This window comes from Coregonus lavaretus (genome assembly GCF_964263955.1).
Source record: "Coregonus lavaretus genome assembly, contig: HAP1_SCAFFOLD_1512, whole genome shotgun sequence".
Classification (NCBI taxonomy): Eukaryota; Metazoa; Chordata; class Actinopteri; order Salmoniformes; family Salmonidae; genus Coregonus; species Coregonus lavaretus.
Window position 1 is genome coordinate 90,001 of NW_028165796.1, and position 24,244 is coordinate 114,244.

Below are 24,244 nucleotides of genomic sequence, written 5' to 3' on the forward strand. Positions count from 1 at the left end.
GTATCCATATTGGCCCTCCCCAGTAGGAGCAGGTATCCATATTGGCCCTCCCCAGTAGGAGCAGGTATCCATATTGGCCCTCCCCAGTAGGAGCAGGTATCCATATTGGCCCTCCCCAGTAGGAGCAGGTATCCATATTGGCCCTCCCCAGTAGGAGCAGGTATCCATATTGGCCCTCCCCAGTAGGAGCAGGTATCCATATTGGCCCTCCCCAGTAGGAGCAGGTATCCATATTGGCCCTCCCCAGTAGGAGCAGGTATCCATATTGGCCCTCCCCAATAGGAGCAGGTATCCATATTGGCCCTCCCCAATAGGAGCAGGTATCCATATTGGCCCTCCCCAGTAGGAGCAGGTATCCATATTGGCCCTCCCCAGTAGGAGCAGGTATCCATATTGGCCCTCCCCAGTAGGAGCAGGTATCCATATTGGCCCTCCCCAGTAGGAGCAGGTATCCATATTGGCCCTCCCCAGTAGGAGCAGGTATCCATATTGGCCCTCCCCAGTAGGAGCAGGTATCCATATTGGCCCTCCCCAGTAGGAGCAGGTATCCATATTGGCCCTCCCCAGTAGGAGCAGGTATCCATATTGGCCCTCCCCAGTAGGAGCAGGTATCTATATTGGCCCTCCCCAGTAGGAGCAGGTATCCATATTGGCCCTCCCCAGTAGGAGCAGGTATCCATATTGGCCCTCCCCAGTAGGAGCAGGTATCCATATTGGCCCTCCCCAGTAGGAGCAGGTATCCATATTGGCCCTCCCCAGTAGGAGCAGGTATCCATATTGGCCCTCCCCAGTAGGAGCAGGTATCCATATTGGCCCTCCCCAGTAGGAGCAGGTATCCATATTGGCCCTCCCCAGTAGGAGCAGGGATCCATATTGGCCCTCCTCAGTAGGAGCAGGTATCCATATTGGCCCTCCCCAGTAGGAGCAGGTATCCATATTGGCCCTCCCCAGTAGGAGCAGGTATCCATATTGGCCCTCCCCAGTAGGAGCAGGTATAATAATATAATAATATAATATGATATGCCATTTAGCAGACGCTTTTATCCAAAGCGACTTACAGTCGTGCGTGCATACATTTTTGTGTATGGGTGGTCCCGGGGATCGAACCCACTACCTTGGCGTTACAAGCGCCGTGCTCTACCAGCTGAGCTACAGAGGACCACATTGTATCCATATTGGCCCTCCCCAGTAGGAGCAGGTATCCATATTGGCCCTCCCCAGTAGGAGCAGGTATCCATATTGGCCCTCCCCAGTAGGAGCAGGTATCCATATTGGCCCTCCCCAGTAGGAGCAGGTATCCATATTGGCCCTCCCCAGTAGGAGCAGGTATCCATATTGGCCCTCCCCAGTAGGAGCAGGTATCCATATTGGCCCTCCCCAGTAGGAGCAGGTATCCATATTGGCCCTCCCCAGTAGGAGCAGGTATCCATATTGGCCCTCCCCACTAGGAGCAGGTATCCATATTGGCCCTCCCCACTAGGAGCAGGTATCCATATTGGCCCTCCCCACTAGGAGCAGGTATCCATATTGGCCCTCCCCAGTAGGAGCAGGTATCCATATTGGCCCTCTCCAGTAGGAGCAGGTATCCATATTGGCCCTCCCCAGTAGGAGCAGGTATCCATATTGGCCCTCCCCAGTAGGAGCAGGTATCCATATTGGCCCTCCCCAGTAGGAGCAGGTATCCATATTGGCCCTCCCCAGTAGGAGCAGGTATCCATATTGGCCCTCCCCAGTAGGAGCAGGTATCCATATTGGCCCTCCCCAGTAGGAGCAGGTATCCATATTGGCCCTCCCCAGTAGGAGCAGGTATCCATATTGGCCCTCCCCAGTAGGAGCAGGTATCCATATTGGCCCTCCCCAGTAGGAGCAGGTATCCATATTGGCCCTCCCCAGTAGGAGCAGGTCTCCATATTGGCCCTCCCCAGTAGGAGCAGGTATCCATATTGGCCCTCCTCAGTAGGAGCAGGTATCCATATTGGCCCTCCCCAGTAGGAGCAGGTATCCATATTGGCCCTCCCCAGTAGGAGCAGGTATCCATATTGGCCCTCCCCAGTAGGAGCAGGTATCCATATTGGCCCTCCCCAGTAGGAGCAGGTATCCATATTGGCCCTCCCCAGTAGGAGCAGGTATCCATATTGGCCCTCCCCAGTAGGAGCAGGTATCCATATTGGCCCTCCCCAGTAGGAGCAGGTATCCATATTGGCCCTCCCCAGTAGGAGCAGGTATCCATCTTGGCCCTCCCCAATAGGAGCAGGTCTCCATAGGAATGAATGGAATTCTACAGTGTTTCAATTAAATGTTTCAAGGACAAGATCACATGTATTTAATTACTTTGTTGTTGTAGTGGGGACAGTAAATTTAGAATTACAAAAAAAGGAAACTGTTTTTATATAAATATATATTTAGCTCACATAATATAATTTAAAAGTATTGCACTAAAGCTGCAATATGTAACAAATAACTCCCACTTTTCTGGCCCACAAATTGATTTTGACAAACAAATCGGTCCCCAAAAAAAGATGTGCGGCCCTCCATTGAATATTGAAATCCCGATGTGGAGGTGTAGTGTTGGATGATACCGGTGACTGATCCTAGGTGTAGTGTGGAGGGACTAACCCAGCTGTTGGATGATACTGGTGACTGATCCTAGGTGTAGTGTGGAGGGACTAACCCAGCTGTTGGATGATACTGGTGACTGATCCTAGGTGTAGTGTGGAGGGATGATACTGGTGACTGATCCTAGGTGTAGTGTGGAGGGACTAACCCAGCTGTTGGATGATACTGGTGACTGATCCTAGGTGTAGTGTGGAGGGACTAACCCAGCTGTTGGATGATACTGGTGACTGATCCTAGGTGTAGTGTGGAGGGACTAACCCAGCTGTTGGATGATACTGGTGACTGATCCTAGGTGTAGTGTGGAGGGACTAACCCAGCTGTTGGATGATACTGGTGACTGATCCTAGGTGTAGTGTGGAGGGACTAACCCAGCTGTTGGATGATACTGGTGACTGATCCTAGGTGTAGTGTGGAGGGACTAACCCAGCTGTTGGATGATACTGGTGACTGATCCTAGGTGTAGTGTGGAGGGACTAACCCAGCTGTTGGGATGATACTGGTGACTGATCCTAGGTGTAGTGTGGAGGGACTAACCCAGCTGTTGGATGATACTGGTGACTGATCCTAGGTGTAGTGTGGAGGGACTAACCCAGCTGTTGGATGATACTGGTGACTGATCCTAGGGGCAGTGTGGAGGGACTAACCCAGCTGTTGGATGATACTGGTGACTGATCCTAGGTGTAGTGTGGAGGGACTAACCCAGCTGTTGGATGATACTGGTGACTGATCCTAGGTGTAGTGTGGAGGGACTAACCCAGCTGTTGGGATGATACTGGTGACTGATCCTAGGTGTAGTGTGGAGGGACTAACCCAGCTGTTGGATGATACTGGTGACTGATCCTAGGTGTAGTGTGGAGGGATGATACTGGTGACTGATCCTAGGGGCAGTGTGGAGGGACTAACCCAGCTGTTGGATGATACTGGTGACTGATCCTAGGTGTAGTGTGGAGGGATGATACTGGTGACTGATCCTAGGTGTAGTGTGGAGGGACTAACCCAGCTGTTGGATGATACTGGTGACTGATCCTAGGTGTAGTGTGGAGGGATGATACTGGTGACTGATCCTAGGTGTAGTGTGGAGGGACTAACCCAGCTGTTGGATGATACTGGTGACTGATCCTAGGTGTAGTGTGGAGGGACTAACCCAGCTGTTGGATGATACTGGTGACTGATCCTAGGTGTAGTGTGGAGGGACTAACCCAGCTGTTGGAGGATACTGGTGACTGATCCTAGGTGTAGTGTGGAGGGACTAACCCAGCTGTTGGGATGATACTGGTGACTGATCCTAGGTGTAGTGTGGAGGGACTAACCCAGCTGTTGGATGATACTGGTGACTGATCCTAGGTGTAGTGTGGAGGGATGATACTGGTGACTGATCCTAGGTGTAGTGTGGAGGGACTAACCCAGCTGTTGGATGATACTGGTGACTGATCCTAGGTGTAGTGTGGAGGGACTAACCCAGCTGTTGGAGGATACTGGTGACTGATCCTAGGTGTAGTGTGGAGGGACTAACCCAGCTGTTGGGATGATACTGGTGACTGATCCTAGGTGTAGAGTGGAGGGATGATACTGGTGACTGATCCTAGGTGTAGTGTGGAGGGACTAACCCAGCTGTTGGATGATACTGGTGACTGATCCTAGGTGTAGTGTGGAGGGACTAACCCAGCTGTTGGATGATACTGGTGACTGATCCTAGGTGTAGTGTGGAGGGACTAACCCAGCTGTTGGATGATACTGGTGACTGATCCTAGGTGTAGTGTGGAGGGACTAACCCAGCTGTTGGATGATACTGGTGACTGATCCTAGGGGCAGTGTGGAGGGACTAACCCAGCTGTTGGATGATACTGGTGACTGATCCTAGGTGTAGTGTGGAGGGACTAACCCAGCTGTTGGGATGATACCGGTGACTGATCCTAGGTGTAGTGTGGAGGGACTAACCCAGCTGTTGGGATGATACTGGTGACTGATCCTAGGTGTAGTGTGGAGGGATGATACTGGTGACTGATCCTAGGTGTAGTGTGGAGGGACTAACCCAGCTGTTGGATGATACTGGTGACTGATCCTAGGTGTAGTGTGGAGGGACTAACCCAGCTGTGGGATGATACTGGTGACTGATCCTAGGTGTAGTGTGGAGGGACTAACCCAGCTGTTGGGATGATACCGGTGACTGATCCTAGGTGTAGTGTGGAGGGACTAACCCAGCTGTTGGATGATACTGGTGACTGATCCTAGGGGCAGTATCTCCGCCTCCTCTGGTAGAACCACCGTCAACTCCTCTACAGCAGGCAACTCCTACACACACACACAAAATAGTTCAGCAAATTTGTCAATGTGAATACGGTGCTAATTTTATTTTTATTCACATGAAGTTCTGAATTCCCAGAGTAGAGGTCAGGGGTTAGAGAGGTCAGGGGTTAGAGAGGTCAGGGGTCAGAGAGGCCAGGGATTAGAGACCAGGGGGTAGAGAGGCCAGGGGTCAGAGAGGCCAGGGATTAGAGAGGTCAGGGGTCAGAGAGGTTAGAGAAGCCAGGGGTTAGAGAAGCCAGGGGTTAGAGAAGCCAGGGGTTAGAGAGGTCAGGGGTCAGAGAGGTCAGGAGTTAGAGAGGCCAGGGGTTAGAGAGGCCAGGGGTTAGAGAAGCCAGGGGTTAGAGAAGCCAGGGGTTAGAGAGGCCAGGGGTTAGAGAGGCCAGGGGTTAGAGAGGTCAGGGGTTAGAGAGGCCAGGGGTTAGAGAGGCCAGGGGTTAGAGAGGCCAGGGGTTAGAGAGGCCAGGGGTTAGAGAGGCCAGGGGTTAGAGAAGCCAGGGGTTAGAGAGGCCAGGGGTTAGAGAGGCCAGGGGTTAGAGAGGCCAGGGGTTAGAGAGGCCAGGGGTTAGAGAGGCCAGGGGTTAGAGAGGTCAGGGGTTAGAGAGGTCAGGGGTTAGAGGGGTTAGAGAGGCCAGGGGTTAGAGGGGTCAGGGGTTAGAGAGGTCAGAGAGGTCAGGGGTTAGAGAGGTCAGGGGTTAGAGAGGTCAGGGGTTAGAGAGGCCAGGGGTTAGAGAGGTTAGAGAGGCCAGGGGTTAGAGAGGCCAGGGGTTAAAGAGGTTAGGGGTTAGAGAGGTCAGGGGTTAGAGAGGTCAGGGGTTAGAGAGGTCAGGGGTTAGAGAGGCCAGGGGTTAGAGAGGTCAGGGGTTAGAGAGGCCAGGGGTTAGAGAGGCCAGGGGTTAGAGAGGCCAGGGGTTAGAGAGGCCAGGGGTTAAAGAGGTTAGGGGTTAGAGAGGTCAGGGGTTAGAGAGGTCAGGGGTTAGAGAGGCCAGGGGTTAGAGAGGCCAGGGGTTAGAGAGGTCAGGGGTTAGAGAGGCCAGGGGTTAGAGAGGCCAGGGGTTAGAGAGGTCAGGGGTTAGAGAGGCCAGGGGTTAGAGAGGTCAGGGGTTAGAGAGGTCAGGGGTTAGAGAGGCCAGGGGTTAGAGAGGCCAGGGGTTAGAGAGGCCAGGGGTTAGAGAGGTCAGGGGTTAGAGAGGTCAGGGGTTAGAGAGGCCAGGGGTTAGAGAGGTCAGGGGTTAGAGAGGCCAGGGGTTAGAGAGGCCAGGGGTTAGAGAGGCCAGGGGTTAGAGAGGCCAGGGGTTAGAGAGGCCAGGGGTTAGAGAGGCCAGGGGTTAGAGAGGCCAGGGGTTAGAGAGGCCAGGGGTTAGAGAGGTCAGGGGTTAGAGAGGTCAGGGGTTAGAGAGGCCAGGGGTTAGAGAGGCCAGGGGTTAGAGAGGTCAGGGGTTAGAGAGGCCAGGGGTTAGAGAGGCCAGGGGTTAGAGAGGTCAGGAGTTAGAGGGGTCAGGAGTACCTCAGGCAGGGTCTCGCCCAGTGTTCTGATGGAACAGGGTTTCCTTGCCCGACTGAAGCCTTCATCATCATCTTCCTCTTCATCTGCCTGACCTGACACAACAGCCAGCGTCACACAGGAGGAAGAGGAGTCTGAGTCACTGTCTGAGGAGGAGCTGCTGCCGTCCCGCTGGTCCCTGGCACACACCCCGTCCTGGGGGGGGTCCTGGGGGAGGTCCTCCCCGTCCTGGGGGGGGTCCTGGGGGAGGTCCTGTGGGAGGTCCTGGGGGGGGTCCTGGGGGAGGTCCTGGGGGGGGTCCTCCCCGTCCTGGGGGGGGTCCTCCCCGTCCTGGGGGGGGTCCTGGGGGAGGTCCTGGGGGAGGTCCTCCCCGTCCTGGGGGAGGGGGGTGTGTCCGTCTCCCAGCTCGGAGCTCCAGACAGAGTTGAGATTCTCCGTAACCTCCATCTCCTCTGCTCCTCCCGTTAACTCTCCCGGTAAGCGGCTGTCTGGGGTCACGGAGGTCAGTCCCTGAGGTTCTGTCTCAGCTGTGCATCTGTCCTCCCGGTGCTCGGTGCTGGTAGCGTTGTTAGGTTCCGGTTCCTCTCCGTGTGTCTCTGCTGAGCTCTGAAGAACCTCCGGTACCACGGCCGTCTCCTCTGGTTGGGCCTCCATCCCGTTACCGGGTAGAGACTATATCACACCTGGGGACAAAGACACCACAACTACAGTCAACTGGGTTACAGTCACTAGGAACCAAACGGAACAAAGCGGGAGGGACTGAATTTGTTCAATAAGAAACGCTTTGGACTAGTTTTGTTGCAAAACGTTTTATTACAGTGTGTACTAATGAATACACCCCTGGTTGCCTCGGAAACCACAGTGTAGACCCCTCAAGATGACATCTGGACCTGGATACCTCACAGACCAGTGGAGACCCCTCAAGATGACACCTGGACCTGGATACCTCACAGACCAGTGGAGACCCCTCAAGATGACATCTGGACCTGGATACCTCACAAACCAGTGGAGACCCCTCAAGATGACACCTGGACCTGGATACCTCACAGACCAGTGGAGACCCCTCAAGATGACATCTGGACCTGGATACCTCACAGACCACAGTGGAGACCCCTCAAGATGACATCTGGACCTGGATACCTCACAGACCAGTGGAGACCCCTCAAGATGACATCTGGACCTGGATACCTCACAGACCACAGTGGAGACCCCTCAAGATGACACCTGGACCTGGATACCTCACAAACCAGTGGAGACCCCTCAAGATGACATCTGGACCTGGATACCTCACAGACCAGTGGAGACCCCTCAAGATGACACCTGGACCTGGATACCTCACAGACCACAGTGGAGACCCCTCAAGATGACATCTGGACCTGGATACCTCACAGACCACAGTGGAGACCCCTCAAGATGACACCTGGACCTGGATACCTCACAGACCAGTGGAGACCCCTCAAGATGACACCTGGACCTGGATACCTCACAGACCAGTGGAGACCCCTCAAGATGACATCTGGACCTGGATACCTCACAGACCATAGTGGAGACCCCTCAAGATGACATCTGGACCTGGATACCTCACAGACCACAGTGGAGACCCCTCAAGATGACACCTGGACCTGGATACCTCACAGACCAGTGGAGACCCCTCAAGATGACACCTGGACCTGGATACCTCACAGACCAGTGGAGACCCCTCAAGATGACATCTGGACCTGGATACCTCACAGACCATAGTGGAGACCCCTCAAGATGACATCTGGACCTGGATACCTCACAGACCATAGTGGAGACCCCTCAAGATGACATCTGGACCTGGATACCAGTTCCACAGCTTTTTGTTCAACAGGGCTGTATATAGCAATTTAATGTAGGGAGGCCGTGACTGGCCTCCCACTCCATTTAAGGAACACCTGGGATAGGATAAAGCAATCCTTCTACCCCCCCCAAAAAAAAAAAAAAACATATTATAAAGTGGTTATCCCACTGGCTATAAGGTGAATGCACCAATTTGTAAGTCGCTCTGGATAAGAGGGTCTGCTAAATGACGTAAATGTAAATGTAGGTGGCGGTATATGCACCTTAAAAGTTGTATGCGATCCGCCAACCCAATCCCAAAGAAGAACCTGTCCTGCTCTGACAGAACTAGCTAGCTACATTAACCATTTAACTAGCTGCTGTTTGTAAAGCTAGCCGTTTCAAATACAACTGGAGGAACGGAAGCAAAGACCACCTAGCCTGAAAGGTAGCTTGCTAGCCAACAAGGTCAAAAGGGTTTTATATTGGGTATTCGGTTCTATCATCAATCGCTATTGAACCAAGCATGCCATGACTATGAAAATGGTATATTCTGAATCAGTGGAGGATGGAGAAAAATCCACACCTTTTTTTTTGGTGTGGATTGTTACCTATGAAGCTTTCCACAATAATGATTAGCCACAAGTGTAATTTGCCATTCACCTTCAAAATAAAAGTCCCCCATTGAAACTGATGCAAACTGACATAATAATAATATGCCATTTAGCAGATGCTCTTATCCAAAGCGACTTACAGTCATGCGTGCATACATTTTTTTTGTGTATGGGGGTGGTCCCGGGGATCGAACCCACTACCTTGGCGTTACAAGCGCCGTGCTCTACCAGCTGAGCTACAGAGGACCACCATTTTCACATAAATAGAGAAATAATGCCATATTTGGCCTAGATAATAGTAAACGTCCAATATGAATGTTCAATAGGTACAACAGGCTGACTGGGCTAATGTGGCTCACACTGGTTTCAAAGTCCTGCAGTAAACGCTATGATGCTAACATTGCTTTGCTTTATCTTGGCCAGGTCGCAGTTGTAAATGAGAACTTGTTCTCAACTGGTTTACCTGGTTAAATAAAGGTGAAATAAAAAAAATATTTAAAAAAATATGTGTAAACTCTTTGGAATGATAATCTGTGGATGTAACCGAGTAGGCTGATACCCCGTTTCATGGGTGTCCACTAGAGGTAAGGCTGTACAGGTCATATATGTATGCCTCCAATACAATTATACTGTCTAATACATCCACAGTGGGATTCCAACTATTTGTTTTACTGCTTGTCTAATTCATTATTGTACTTCTTTTTAATTTATGTAACAACATTCCAACCTTGTTTAGTATCATCTAGTGTAAATATGGCATATTATTCCGCTCCAGCCACGAGCCTGTCCTCCCCAATTAAGGAGCCACCAACCTCCTGTGAGGAGAGAATATCCACCGAATATGAAACGAATTTTACCTCGGTCAACTACCCTGCCCCATTTGTTATTTACAGATATTAGCTAACTTTAGAACTAGCTAGGTAACTAGTCTACTAGCCATATCTATGAAAAAAATGACGTTTTACAATCGGAGTTCATACCACTGGAGTTAAATTCGTAGGTAGTCCACTAGCTAAAACAGTTATGTAGCTTGGTTGCTAGCTTGCTAGGCATTCTCAGAACCAGGTAACGTTACTGTTAGTCCGCGTTTTAAATTCTCTTTGGTATTGTATCGCCAATTCTGTATTATATCAGGTGACATTACTACAATATTGCTTATCATATTACAGACGTGAAGATGGACTTACGTTAGAGTAGTTACGGCTACAAAGCTGTTCTCTCAGCAGTCTGCTCTCTGCTACTCTCAGTCCTCTGCTGTCTATTCTCTCCGCAACCGCTAAGTTATGTTCGCAACACGTTTTGATTCGGAAACAACGTGGTCTTGTTGTCTTCCGGGTTGTGGAACCTTTCTTTCCGCCGCCCGGTGAAATGACGGACAGTGTTGTCCGACGGACCAGCAGCATCCGCCGGAGTTGTCAATACAGAACGCGTGTGTTCAACCGATGATCTAACTTCGCACATTCAACTAAAACATGGTAAAATTACACTTATTTAACATGTATCTATATTTGCATTAATATATTTAGCTATAGCTAGATTTATATAACGTTATAGCGCTCTTAGAACCTAGTGAATGTATATTGAACAAAAATATAAACGCAACAATTTCAACGATTTTACTGAGTTACAGTTCATATAAGGAAATCAGTCAATTGAAATAAATTCATTAGGCACTAATCTATGGATTTCACGTTACTTTCACAAGCGCCAAGTCTAGGTCCAAAAAGCTTCTACCCCCAAGCCATAAGACTGCTGAACATCTAATCAAATGGCTACCCGGACTACTTGCGTTGAACTCCCCCTTTTTTTACGCTGCTGCTACTCTGTTTATTATCTATGCAGTCACTTTACCCCTACCAACATGTACAAATTACCTCGACTAACCTGTACGCCCGCAGATAGCCTCGTTATTGTTTTTTAACTTTAGTTTATTTAGTAAACATTTTCTTAACTATTATTTTTCTTAAAACTGCATTGTTGGTTAAGGGCTTGTAAGTAAGTATTTCACTATAAGGTCTACACCTGTTGTATTCAGCGCATGTGACAAACACATTTTAATTTGATTTGACTAGGCAGGGGCGCAGCGATGGGTGGGCCTGGGAGGGCATAGGTCCACCCAGAATGAGTTTTCCCCCACAAAAGGGCTTTATTACAGACATAAATACTCCTCAGTTTCATCAGCTGTCTGTGTGGCTGGTCTCAGACGATCCCGCAGGTGAAGAAGCCGGATGTGGAGGTCCTGGGCTGGTGTGGTGACACGTGGTCTGCGGTTATGAGGCCAAACTGCCAAATTCTCTAAAATGACGTTGGAGGCGGCTTATGGTAGATAAATAAACATTCAATTCTTAGGCAACAGCTCTGGTGGACATTCCTGCAGTCAGCATGCCAATTGCACGCTCCCTCGAAACTTGAGACATCTGTGGCATTGTGTTGTGGGACAAAACGTCACATTTTTGTGGCCTTTTATACTCCCCAGCACAAGGTGCACGGGTGTAATGATCATGCTGTTTAATCAGCTTCTTGATATGCCACACCCGGAGAAATGCTCACTAACTGGGATGTAAACAAATTTATGCACAACATTTGAAAGAAATAAGCTTTCTTTGCGTATGGAACATTTCTGGGATCATTTATTTCAGTTAATGAAACATGGGACCAACACTTTACATGTTGCTTTCATATTTTAGTTTAGAATAATGTACGACAGTGTTCTAACTGTTGTGTGTCTGTATCGGTCTGTGTGTGTGTGTGTGTGTGTGTGTGTGTGTGTGTGTGTGTGTGTGTGTGTGTGTGTGTAGCCGAAGGCGGGGAAAGGTAAACCAAACCAGAAGGAGAAGGTGTGTCATCCCTATAGCAGGAAAGCTGCTTACCTGGCCAGCCAAGAGATACGCCTCGGGAAGAAGGAGAGGTAAGGAGGGAGGGAGAGGAAGTCTGCTTACCTGGCCAGCCAGGACATAAAATACCAATCAAAAGTTTGGACAGACATTCTAGGGTTTTTCTTTATTTTTACTATTTTCCACCTTGTAGAATAATAGTGAAGACATCAAAACTATGAAATAACACATGGAATCATGTAGGACTACTGTTAAACAAACCAACATATATTTTATATTTGAGATCCTTCAAAGTAGCCACCCTTTGCCTTGATGACAGCTTTGCACTCTCTTGGCATTCTCTCAACCAGATTCATGAGGAATGCTTTTCCAACAGTCTTGAAGGAGTTCCCACATATGCTGAGCACTTGTTGGCTGCTTTTCCTTCACTCTGCGGTTCAACTCATCCCAAACCATCTCAATTGGGTTGAGGTCGGGGGATTGTGGAGGCCAGGTCATCTGATGCAGCACTCCATCACTCTCCTTCTTGGTCAAATAGCCCTTACACAGACTGGAGGTGTGTTTTGGGTCATTGTCCTGTTGAAAAACAAATGATAGTCCCACTAAGCCCAAACCAGATGGGATGGCATATTGCTGCAGAATGCTGTGGTAGCCATGCTGGTTAAGTGTGCCTTGAATTCTAAATAAATCACTGACAGTGTCACCAGCAAAGCACCATCGCACCTCCTTTCCACCGGTCTAATATCCATTGCTCGTGTTTCCTGGCCCAAGCAAGTCTCTTCTTCTTATTGGTGTCCTTTAGTAGTGGTTTCTTTGCAGCAATTCGACCACGAAGGCCTGATTCACACAGTCCCCTCTGAACAGTTGATGTTGATGAATCTGGTTGAGAGAATGCCAAGAGTGTGCAAAGCTGTCATCAAGGCAAAGGGTGGCTACTTTGAAGAATATAAAATATATTTAGATTTGTTTAACACTTTTTTTGGTTACTACATGATTCCATATGTGTTATTTCATAGTTTTGATGTCTTCACTATTATTCTACAATGTAGAAAATAGTAAAAATAAAGAAAACCCTGGAATGAGTAGGTGGGTCCAAACTTTTGACTGGTACAGTACGTCTGGGAAAGAGGGAATCCTGTATATTGCTATATATTTATAAAGTTAAGTCTGTATCTCTGCCTCCAGACAGAAGAGTGAGAAGGCCACTCGTCTCAACAGCATCGGTGAGTCTGACAGTCTGTTACTATACTACTGTTACTATACTACTATACTATACTACTGTACTACTGTGTTACTGTACTACTGTACTACTGTGTTACTATACTACTATACTACTGTACTACTGTGTTACTATACTACTATACTACTATACTACTGTTACTATACTACTGTACTACTGTGTTACTATACTACTGTACTACTGTGTTACTATACTACTATACTACTGTACTACTGTGTTACTATACTACTATACTACTATACTACTGTGTTACTATACTACTGTGATACTATACTACTGTGTTACTATACTACTGTACTACTGTGTTACTATACTACTGTGTTACTATACTACTGTGTTACTATACTACTGTGTTACTATACTACTATACTACTGTTACTATACTACTGTACTACTGTGTTACTATACTACTATACTACTGTTACTATACTACTGTACTACAGTGTTACTATACTACTATACTACTGTTACTATACTACTGTACTACTGTGTTACTATACTACTATACTACTGTGTTACTATACTACTGTGTTACTATACTACTGTGTTACTATACTACTATACTACTGTGTTACTATACTACTGTGTTACTATACTACTGTGTTACTATACTACTGTGTTACTATATTACTATACTACTGTTACTATACTACTGTACTACTGTGTTACTATACTACTGTACTACTGTGTTACTATACTACTGTACTACTGTGTTACTATACTACTGTACTACTGTGTTACTATACTACTGTGTTACTATACAACTGTGTTACTGTACTACTGTGTTACTATACTACTGTGTTACTATACTACTGTGTTACTATACTACTGTACTACTGTGTTACTATACTACTGTGTTACTATACTACTGTACTACTGTGTTACTATACTACTGTGTTACTATACTACTGTGTTACTATACTACTGTACTACTGTTTTACCATACTACTGTGTTACTGTACTACTGTACTACTGTACTACTGTGTTACTATACTACTGTGTTACTATACTACTGTGTTACTGTACTACTGTGTTACTATACTACTGTGTTACTATACTACTGTGTTACTATACTACTGTACTACTGTGTTACTATACTACTGTGTTACTATACTACTGTACTACTGTGTTACTATACTACTGTGTTACTATACTACTGTGTTACTATACTACTGTACTACTGTTTTACCATACTACTGTGTTACTGTACTACTGTACTACTGTACTACTGTGTTACTATACTACTGTGTTACTATACTACTGTGTTACTGTACTACTGTGTTACTATACTACTGTGTTACTATACTACTGTGTTACTATACTACTGTGTTACTATACTACTGTACTACTGTGTTACTATACTACTGTGTTACTATACTACTGTACTACTGTACTACTGTGTTACTATACTACTGTGTTACTATACTACTGTGTTACTGTACTACTGTGTTACTATACTACTGTGTTACTATACTACTGTGTTACTATACTACTGTGTTACTATACTACTATACTACTGTGTTACTATACTACTGTACTACTGTGTTACTATACTACTGTGTTACTATACTACTGTGTTACTGTACTACTGTGTTACTATACTACTGTGTTACTATACTACTGTGTTACTATACTACTGTGTTACTATACTACTGTACTACTGTGTTACTATACTACTGTGTTACTATACTACTGTGTTACTATACTACTGTACTACTGTGTTACTATACTACTGTGTTACTATACTACTGTGTTACTATACTACTGTGTTACTATACTACTGTACTACTGTGTTACTATACTACTGTTACTATACTACTGTACTACTGTGTTACTATACTACTGTGTTACTATACTACTGTTACTGTACTACTGTGTTACTATACTACTGTACTACTGTGTTACTATACTACTGTACTACTGTGTTACTATACTACTGTGTTACTGTACTACTGTGTTACTATACTACTGTACTACTGTGTTACTATACTACTGTGTTACTATACTACTGTACTACTGTGTTACTATACTACTGTGTTACTATACTACTGTGTTACTATACTACTGTGTTACTATACTACTGTTACTATACTACTGTACTACTGTGTTACTATACTACTGTGTTACTATACTACTGTTTTACTGTACTACTGTGTTACTGTGTTACTATACTACTGTGTTACTGTACTACTGTGTTACTATACTACTGTTACTGTACTACTGTGTTACTATACTACTGTACTACTGTGTTACTATACTACTGTGTTACTATACTACTGTGTTACTATACTACTGTGTTACTATACTACTGTGTTACTATACTACTGTGTTACTATACTACTATACTACTGTGTTACTATACTACTGTGTTACTATACTACTGTGTTACTATACTACTGTGTTACTATACTACTGTGTTACTATACTACTATACTACTGTGTTACTATACTACTGTGTTACTATACTACTGTGTTACTATACTACTATACTACTGTGTTACTATACTACTGTACTACTGTGTTACTATACTACTGTGTTACTATACTACTGTGTTACTGTACTACTGTGTTACTATACTACTGTGTTACTATACTACTGTGTTACTATACTACTGTGTTACTATACTACTGTACTACTGTGTTACTATACTACTGTGTTACTATACTACTGTGTTACTATACTACTGTACTACTGTGTTACTATACTACTGTGTTACTATACTACTGTGTTACTATACTACTGTGTTACTATACTACTGTACTACTGTGTTACTATACTACTGTTACTATACTACTGTACTACTGTGTTACTATACTACTGTGTTACTATACTACTGTTACTGTACTACTGTGTTACTATACTACTGTACTACTGTGTTACTATACTACTGTACTACTGTGTTACTATACTACTGTGTTACTGTACTACTGTGTTACTATACTACTGTACTACTGTGTTACTATACTACTGTGTTACTATACTACTGTACTACTGTGTTACTATACTACTGTGTTACTATACTACTGTGTTACTATACTACTGTGTTACTATACTACTGTTACTATACTACTGTACTACTGTGTTACTATACTACTGTGTTACTATACTACTGTTTTACTGTACTACTGTGTTACTGTGTTACTATACTACTGTGTTACTGTACTACTGTGTTACTATACTACTGTTACTGTACTACTGTGTTACTATACTACTGTACTACTGTGTTACTATACTACTGTACTACTGTGTTACTATACTACTGTACTACTGTGTTACTATACTACTGTACTACTGTGTTACTATACTACTGTACTACTGTGTTACTATACTACTGTTACTATACTACTGTGTTACTGTACTACTGTACTACTGTGTTACTATACTACTGTACTACTGTGTTACTGTACTACTGTACTACTGTGTTACTATACTACTGTACTACTGTGTTACTATACTACTGTACTACTGTGTTACTATACTACTGTGTTACTATACTACTGTACTACTATACTACTGTGTTACTATACTACTGTGTTACTATACTACTGTGTTACTATACTACTATACTACTGTGTTACTATACTACTATACTACTGTGTTACTATATTACTGTACTACTGTGTTACTATACTACTATACTACTGTGCTACTGTGTTACTATACTACTATACTACTGTGTTACTATACTACTATAAAACTGTGTTACTATACTACTATACTACTGTGTTACTATACTACTATACTACTATACTACTGTGTTACTGTACTACTGTGTTACTATACTACTATACTACTGTGTTACTATACTACTATAAAACTGTGTTACTATACTACTATACTACTGTGTTACTATACTACTGTACTACTGTGTTACTATACTACTATACTACTGTGTTACTATACTACTGTACTACTGTGTTACTATACTACTATACTACTGTGTTACTATACTACTATACTACTGTGTTACTATACTACTGTGTTACTATACTACTGTACTACTGTGTTAGGGTTGGTGAGGTATGTACAGCGGTAGGGTTAGTGAGGTGAGGTATGTACAGCGGTAGGGCTAGTAAGTTGAGGTATGTACAGTGGCAGGGTTAGTGAGGTGAGGTATGTACAGTGGCATGGTTAGTGAGGTGAGGTATGTACAGCGGCAGGGTTAGTGAGGTGAGGTATGTACAGCGGTAGGGTTAGTGAGGTGAGGTATGTACAGTGGTATGGTTAGTAAGGTGAGGTATGTACAGCGGTAGGGTTAGTAAGGTGAGGTATGTACAGCGGTAGGGTTAGTGAGGTGAGGTATGTACAGCGGTAGGGTTAGTGAGGTGAGGTATGTACATCGGTAGGGTTAGTGAGGTGAGGTATGTACATCGGTAGGGTTAGTGAGGTGAGGTATGTACAGCGGTAGGGTTAGTGAGGTGAGGTATGTACATCGGTAGGGTTAGTGAGGTGAGGTATGTACAGCGGCAGGGTTAGTGAGGTGAGGTATGTACAGCGGTAGGGTTAGTGAGGTGAGGTATGTACAGCGGTGGGGTTAGTGAGGTATGTACAGCGGTAGGGTTAGTAAGGTGAGGTATGTACAGCGTTAGGGTTAGTGAGGTATGTACAGCGGTAGGGTTAGTAAGGTGAGGTATGTACAGCGGTAGGGTTAGTAAGGTGAGGTATGTACAGCGGTAGGGTTAGTGAGGTGAGGTATGTACAGCGGTAGGGTTAGTGAGGTGAGGTATGTACAGCGGTAGGGTTAGTAAGGTGAGGTATGTACAGCGGTAGGGTTAGTGAGGAGAGGTATGTACAGCGGTAGGGTTAGTAAGGTGAGGTATGTACAGCGGTAGGGTTAGTAAGGTGAGGTATGTACAGCGGTAGGGTTAGTGAGGTGAGGTATGTACAGCGGTAGGGTTAGTAAGGTGAGGTATGTACAGCGGTAGGGTGTTGGTTCCACTCTCTTACCTTTTATTGTGTGTATAGGTGAGAGGCTGCAGTGGTTTCAGAGCCAGCTGGACTCTGAGAAGACAGAGTTCACCAAACAGGACGCCTGCCACATCATAGAGAGGTCAGTACCCGTGTGTGGGGTCAGTACCCGTGTGTGTGGTCAGTACCCGTGTGTATGGTCAGTACCCGTGTGTGGGTGAGAGGCTGCAGTGGTTTCAGAGCCAGCTGGACTCTGAGAAGACAGAGTTCACCAAACAGGACGCCTGCCACATCATAGAGAGGTCAGTACCCGTGTGTTTGGTCAGTACCCGTGTGTGAGGTCAGTACCCGTGTGTATGGTCAGTACCCGTGTGTGAGGTCAGTACCCGTGTGTTTGGTCAGTACCCGTGTGTGAGGTCAGTACCCGTGTGTGAGGTCAGTACCTGTGTGTTTGGTCAGTACCCGTGTGTATGGGGTCAGTACCCGTGTGTGTGGTCAGTACCCGTGTGTGTGGTCAGTACCCGTGTGTTTGGTCAGTACCCGTGTGTGTGGGGTCAGTACCCATGTGTGTGGTCAGTACCCGTGTGTTTGGTCAGTACCCGTGTGTGAGGTCAGTACCCGTGTGTGAGGTCAGTACCCGTGTGTGAGGTCAGTACCCGTGTGTGAGGTCAGTACCCGTGTGTGCGGTCAGTACCCGTGTGTGTGAGGTCAGTACCCGTGTGTGTGCGGTCAGTACCCGTGTGTGTGTGGTCTGTACCCGTGTGTGTGTGGTCAGTACCCGTGTGTGTGCTTTGCTCTTCCTCCTTGATTTCCACACTGTTCCTTTCTCCGTGTTTGTGTTATAATGGTTTCAAGGTGTCCTTTAGTAGTGGTTTCTTTACAGTAATTCCACCATGAAGGCCTGATTCACGCAGTCTCCTCTGAACAGTTGATGTTGAGATGTCTGTTACTTGAACTCTGTGAAGCATTTATTTGGGCTGCAATTTCTGAGGCTGGTAACTCTCTAATGAACTTATCCTCTGCAGCAGCGGTAACTCTGGGTCTTCCTTTCCTGTGGCGGTCCTCATGAGAGCCAGTTTCATAATAGCGCTTGATTGTTTTTGCGACTGCACTTGAAGAAACTTTCAAAGTTCTTGACATTTTCCGTATTGACTGACCTTCATGTCTTAAAGTAATGATGGACTGTCGTTTCTCTTTGCTTATTTGAGCTGTTCTTGCCATAATATGGACTTGGTCTTGGGCTATCTTCTGTATACCACCCCTACCTTGTCACAACACAACTGATTGGCTCAAACCCATTATGAAGGAAAGAAATTCCACAAATTAACTTTAAACAAGTCACACCTGTTAATTGAAATGCATTCCAGGTGACTACCTCATGAAGCTGGTTGAGAGAATGCCAAGAGTGGGCAAATCTGTCATCAAAGGCAAAGGGTGGCTACTTTGAAGAATATAAAATATATGTTGATTTGTTTAACACTTCTTTGGTTACTCCATGATTCCATATGTGTTATTTCATGTAGAAAATAGTAAAGAATAATGAAAGAGCCTTGAATGAGTAGGTGGGTCCAAACTTTTGACTGATTCTGTATCTACCTCTATTACTCCAGTATCCCTGGGTTCAGGTGACTATATACCGGGTCAGTACCAGAACCATATTATACTGGAGTGATGGAGGTAGATATGTATAGGGTTCAGGGGACTATATACCGGGTCAGTACCAGTACCATATTATACTGGAGTGATGGAGGTAGATATGTATAGGGTTCAGGGGACTATATACCGGGTCAGTACCAGAACCATATTATACTGGAGTGATGGAGGTAGATATGTATAGGGTTCAGGGGACTATATACCGGGTCAGTACCAGTACCATATTATACTGGAGTGATGGAGGTAGATATGTATAGGGTTCAGGTGACTATATACCGGGTCAGTTCCAGTACCATATTATACTGGAGTGATGGAGGTAGATATGTATAGGGTTCAGGGGACTATATACCGGGTCAGTACCAGAACCATATTATACTGGAGTGATGGAGGTAGATATGTATAGGGTTCAGGGGACTATATACCGGGTCAGTACCAGAACCATATTATACTGGAGTGATGGAGGTAGATATGTATAGGGTTCAGGGGACTATATACCGGGTCAGTACCAGAACCATATTATACTGGAGTGATGGAGGTAGATATGTATAGGGTTCAGGGGACTATATACCGGGTCAGTACCAGAACCATATTATACTGGAGTGATGGAGGTAGATATGTATAGGGTTCAGGGGACTATATACCGGGTCAGTACCAGTACCATATTATACTGGAGTGATGGAGGTAGATATGTATAGGGTTCAGGGGACTATATACCGGGTCAGTACCAGAACCATATTATACTGGAGTGATGGAGGTAGATATGTATAGGGTTCAGGTGACTATATACCGGGTCAGTACCAGAACCATATTATACTGGAGTGATGGAGGTAGATATGTATAGGGTTCAGGGGACTATATACCGGGTCAGTACCAGAACCATATTATACTGGAGTGATGGAGGTAGATATGTATAGGGTTCAGGTGACTATATACCGGGTCAGTACCAGAACCATATTATACTGGAGTGATGGAGGTAGATATGTATAGGGTTCAGGGGACTATATACCGGGTCAGTACCAGAACCATATTATACTGGAGTGATGGAGGTAGATATGTATAGGGGTCAGGGGACTATATACCGGGTCAGTACCAGAACCATATTATACTGGAGTGATGGAGGTAGATATGTATAGGGTTCAGGTGACTATATACCGGGTCAGTTCCAGTACCATATTATACTGGAGTGATGGAGGTAGATATGTATAGGGTTCAGGGGACTATATACCGGGTCAGTACCAGAACCATATTATACTGGAGTGATGGAGGTAGATATGTATAGGGTTCAGGGGACTATATACCGGATCAGTTCCAGAACCATATTATACTGGAGTGATGGAGGTAGATATGTATAGGGTTCAGGGGACTATATACCGGGTCAGTACCAGAACCATATTATACTGGAGTGATGGAGGTAGATATGTATAGGGTTCAGGGGACTATATACCGGGTCAGTACCAGAACCATATTATACTGGAGTGATTGAGGTAGATATGTATAGGGTTCAGGGGACTATATACCGGGTCAGTTCCAGAACCATATTATACTGGAGTGATGGAGGTAGATATGTATAGGGGTCAGGGGACTATATACCGGGTCAGTACCAGAACCATATTATACTGGAGTGATGGAGGTAGATATGTATAGGGTTCAGGGGACTATATACCGGGTCAGTACCAGAACCATATTATACTGGAGTGATGGAGGTAGATATGTATAGGGTTCAGGGGACTATATACCGGGTCAGTACCAGAACCATATTATACTGGAGTGATGGAGGTAGATATGTATAGGGTTCAGGGGACTATATACCGGGTCAGTGCCAGAACCATATTATACTGGAGTGATGGAGGTAGATATGTATAGGGTTCAGGGGACTATATACCGGGTCAGTACCAGTACCATATTATACTGGAGTGATGGAGGTAGATATGTATAGGGTTCAGGGGACTATATACCGGGTCAGTACCAGAACCATATTATACTGGAGTGATGGAGGTAGATATGTATAGGGTTCAGGGGACTATATACCGGGTCAGTACCAGAACCATATTAACAATGTGCAGGGATACTGGAGTGATGGAGGTAGATATGTATAGGGTTCAGGGGACTATATACCGGGTCAGTACCAGAACCATATTATACTGGAGTGATGGAGGTAGATATGTATAGGGGTCAGGGGACTATATACCGGGTCAGTACCAGAACCATATTATACTGGAGTGATGGAGGTAGATATGTATAGGGGTCAGGGGACTATATACCGGGTCAGTACCAGAACCATATTATACTGGAGTGATGGAGGTAGATATGTATAGGGTTCAGGGGACTATATACCGGGTCAGTACCAGTACCATATTATACTGGAGTGATGGAGGTAGATATGTATAGGGTTCAGGGGACTATATACCGGGTCAGTACCATATTATACTGGAGTGATGGAGGTAGATATGTATAGGGTTCAGGGGACTATATACCGGGTCAGTACCAGAACCATATTATACTGGAGTGATGGAGGTAGATATGTATAGGGTTCAGGGGACTATATACCGGGTCAGTACCAGAACCATATTATACTGGAGTGATGGAGGTAGATATGTATAGGGTTCAGGGGACTATATACCGGGTCAGTACCAGAACCATATTAACAATGTGCAGGGATACTGGAGTGATGGAGGTAGATATGTATAGGGTTCAGGGGACTATATACCGGGTCAGTACCAGAACCATATTATACTGGAGTGATGGAGGTAGATATGTATAGGGTTCAGGGGACTATATACCGGGTCAGTACCAGAACCATATTATACTGGAGTGATGGAGGTAGATATGTATAGGGTTCAGGGGACTATATACCGGGTCAGTACCAGAACCATATTATACTGGAGTGATGGAGGTAGATATGTATAGGGTTCAGGGGACTATATACCGGGTCAGTACCAGAACCATATTAACAATGTGCAGGGATACTGGAGTGATGGAGGTAGATATGTATAGGGTTCAGGGGACTATATACCGGGTCAGTACCAGAACCATATTATACTGGAGTGATGGAGGTAGATATGTATAGGGTTCAGGGGACTATATACCGGGTCAGTACCAGAACCATATTATACTGGAGTGATGGAGGTAGATATGTATAGGGTTCAGGGGACTATATACCGGGTCAGTACCAGAACCATATTATACTGGAGTGATGGAGGTAGATATGTATAGGGTTCAGGGGACTATATACCGGGTCAGTACCAGAACCATATTATACTGGAGTGATGGAGGTAGATATGTATAGGGTTCAGGGGACTATATACCGGGTCAGTACCAGAACCATATTATACTGGAGTGATGGAGGTAGATATGTATAGGGTTCAGGGGACTATATACCGGGTCAGTACCAGAACCATATTATACTGGAGTGATGGAGGTAGATATGTATAGGGTTCAGGGGACTATATACCGGGTCAGTACCAGAACCATATTATACTGGAGTGATGGAGGTAGATATGTATAGGGTTCAGGGGACTATATACCGGGTCAGTACCAGAACCATATTATACTGGAGTGATGGAGGTAGATATGTATAGGGTTCAGGGGACTATATACCGGGTCAGTACCAGAACCATATTATACTGGAGTGATGGAGGTAGATATGTATAGGGTTCAGGGGACTATATACCGGGTCAGTACCAGAACCATATTATACTGGAGTGATGGAGGTAGATATGTATAGGGTTCAGGGGACTATATACCGGGTCAGTACCAGAACCATATTATACTGGAGTGATGGAGGTAGATATGTATAGGGTTCAGGGGACTATATACCGGGTCAGTACCAGAACCATATTATACTGGAGTGATGGAGGTAGATATGTATAGGGTTCAGGGGACTATATACCGGGTCAGTACCAGAACCATATTATACTGGAGTGATGGAGGTAGATATGTATAGGGTTCAGGGGACTATATACCGGGTCAGTACCAGAACCATATTATACTGGAGTGATGGAGGTAGATATGTATAGGGTTCAGGGGACTATATACCGGGTCAGTACCAGAACCATATTATACTGGAGTGATGGAGGTAGATATGTATAGGGTTCAGGGGACTATATACCGGGTCAGTACCAGAACCATATTATACTGGAGTGATGGAGGTAGATATGTATAGGGTTCAGGGGACTATATACCGGGTCAGTACCAGAACCATATTATACTGGAGTGATGGAGGTAGATATGTATAGGGTTCAGGGGACTATATACCGGGTCAGTACCAGAACCATATTATACTGGAGTGATGGAGGTAGATATGTATAGGGTTCAGGGGACTATATACCGGGTCAGTACCAGAACCATATTATACTGGAGTGATGGAGGTAGATATGTATAGGGTTCAGGGGACTATATACCGGGTCAGTACCAGAACCATATTATACTGGAGTGATGGAGGTAGATATGTATAGGGTTCAGGGGACTATATACCGGGTCAGTACCAGAACCATATTATACTGGAGTGATGGAGGTAGATATGTATAGGGTTCAGGGGACTATATACCGGGTCAGTACCAGAACCATATTATACTGGAGTGATGGAGGTAGATATGTATAGGGTTCAGGGGACTATATACCGGGTCAGTACCAGAACCATATTATACTGGAGTGATGGAGGTAGATATGTATAGGGGTCAGGGGACTATATACCGGGTCAGTACCAGAACCATATTATACTGGAGTGATGGAGGTAGATATGTATAGGGTCAGGGGACTATATACCGGGTC

The 24,244-nt window shown here is 45.4% G+C and overlaps 2 protein-coding genes across 2 annotated transcripts in view; one reads left to right on the forward strand and one right to left on the reverse strand.

Annotated features, from left to right (window-relative positions):
• The window catches only part of LOC311115478 (uncharacterized protein), a 25,984-nt gene extending 18,516 nt beyond the window's left edge, over nt 1–7,468 (reverse strand). The window contains exons 1-2 of the mRNA XM_084190646.1: nt 6,428–7,468; nt 4,815–4,908 (exon numbers count right to left, since the gene is read on the reverse strand). Coding sequence (XP_084046772.1) covers nt 4,815–4,908; nt 6,428–7,078 — 745 coding nt within the window. The 5' untranslated portion in view covers nt 7,079–7,468. The remainder of the gene's footprint in view (nt 1–4,814; nt 4,909–6,427) is intronic.
• Nucleotides 7,469–10,214: 2,746 nt separating this feature from the next.
• On the forward strand, nt 10,215–18,140 carry LOC311115476 (translation machinery-associated protein 16-like). The gene is made up of 4 exons (XM_084190644.1): nt 10,215–10,313; nt 11,637–11,746; nt 12,858–12,895; nt 17,879–18,140. Exons 1-4 carry the CDS (start codon nt 10,311–10,313, stop codon nt 18,040–18,042), a joined length of 315 nt encoding a protein of 104 aa, XP_084046770.1. The 5' UTR covers nt 10,215–10,310; the 3' UTR covers nt 18,043–18,140.
• Nucleotides 18,141–24,244: the final 6,104 nt, after the last annotated feature.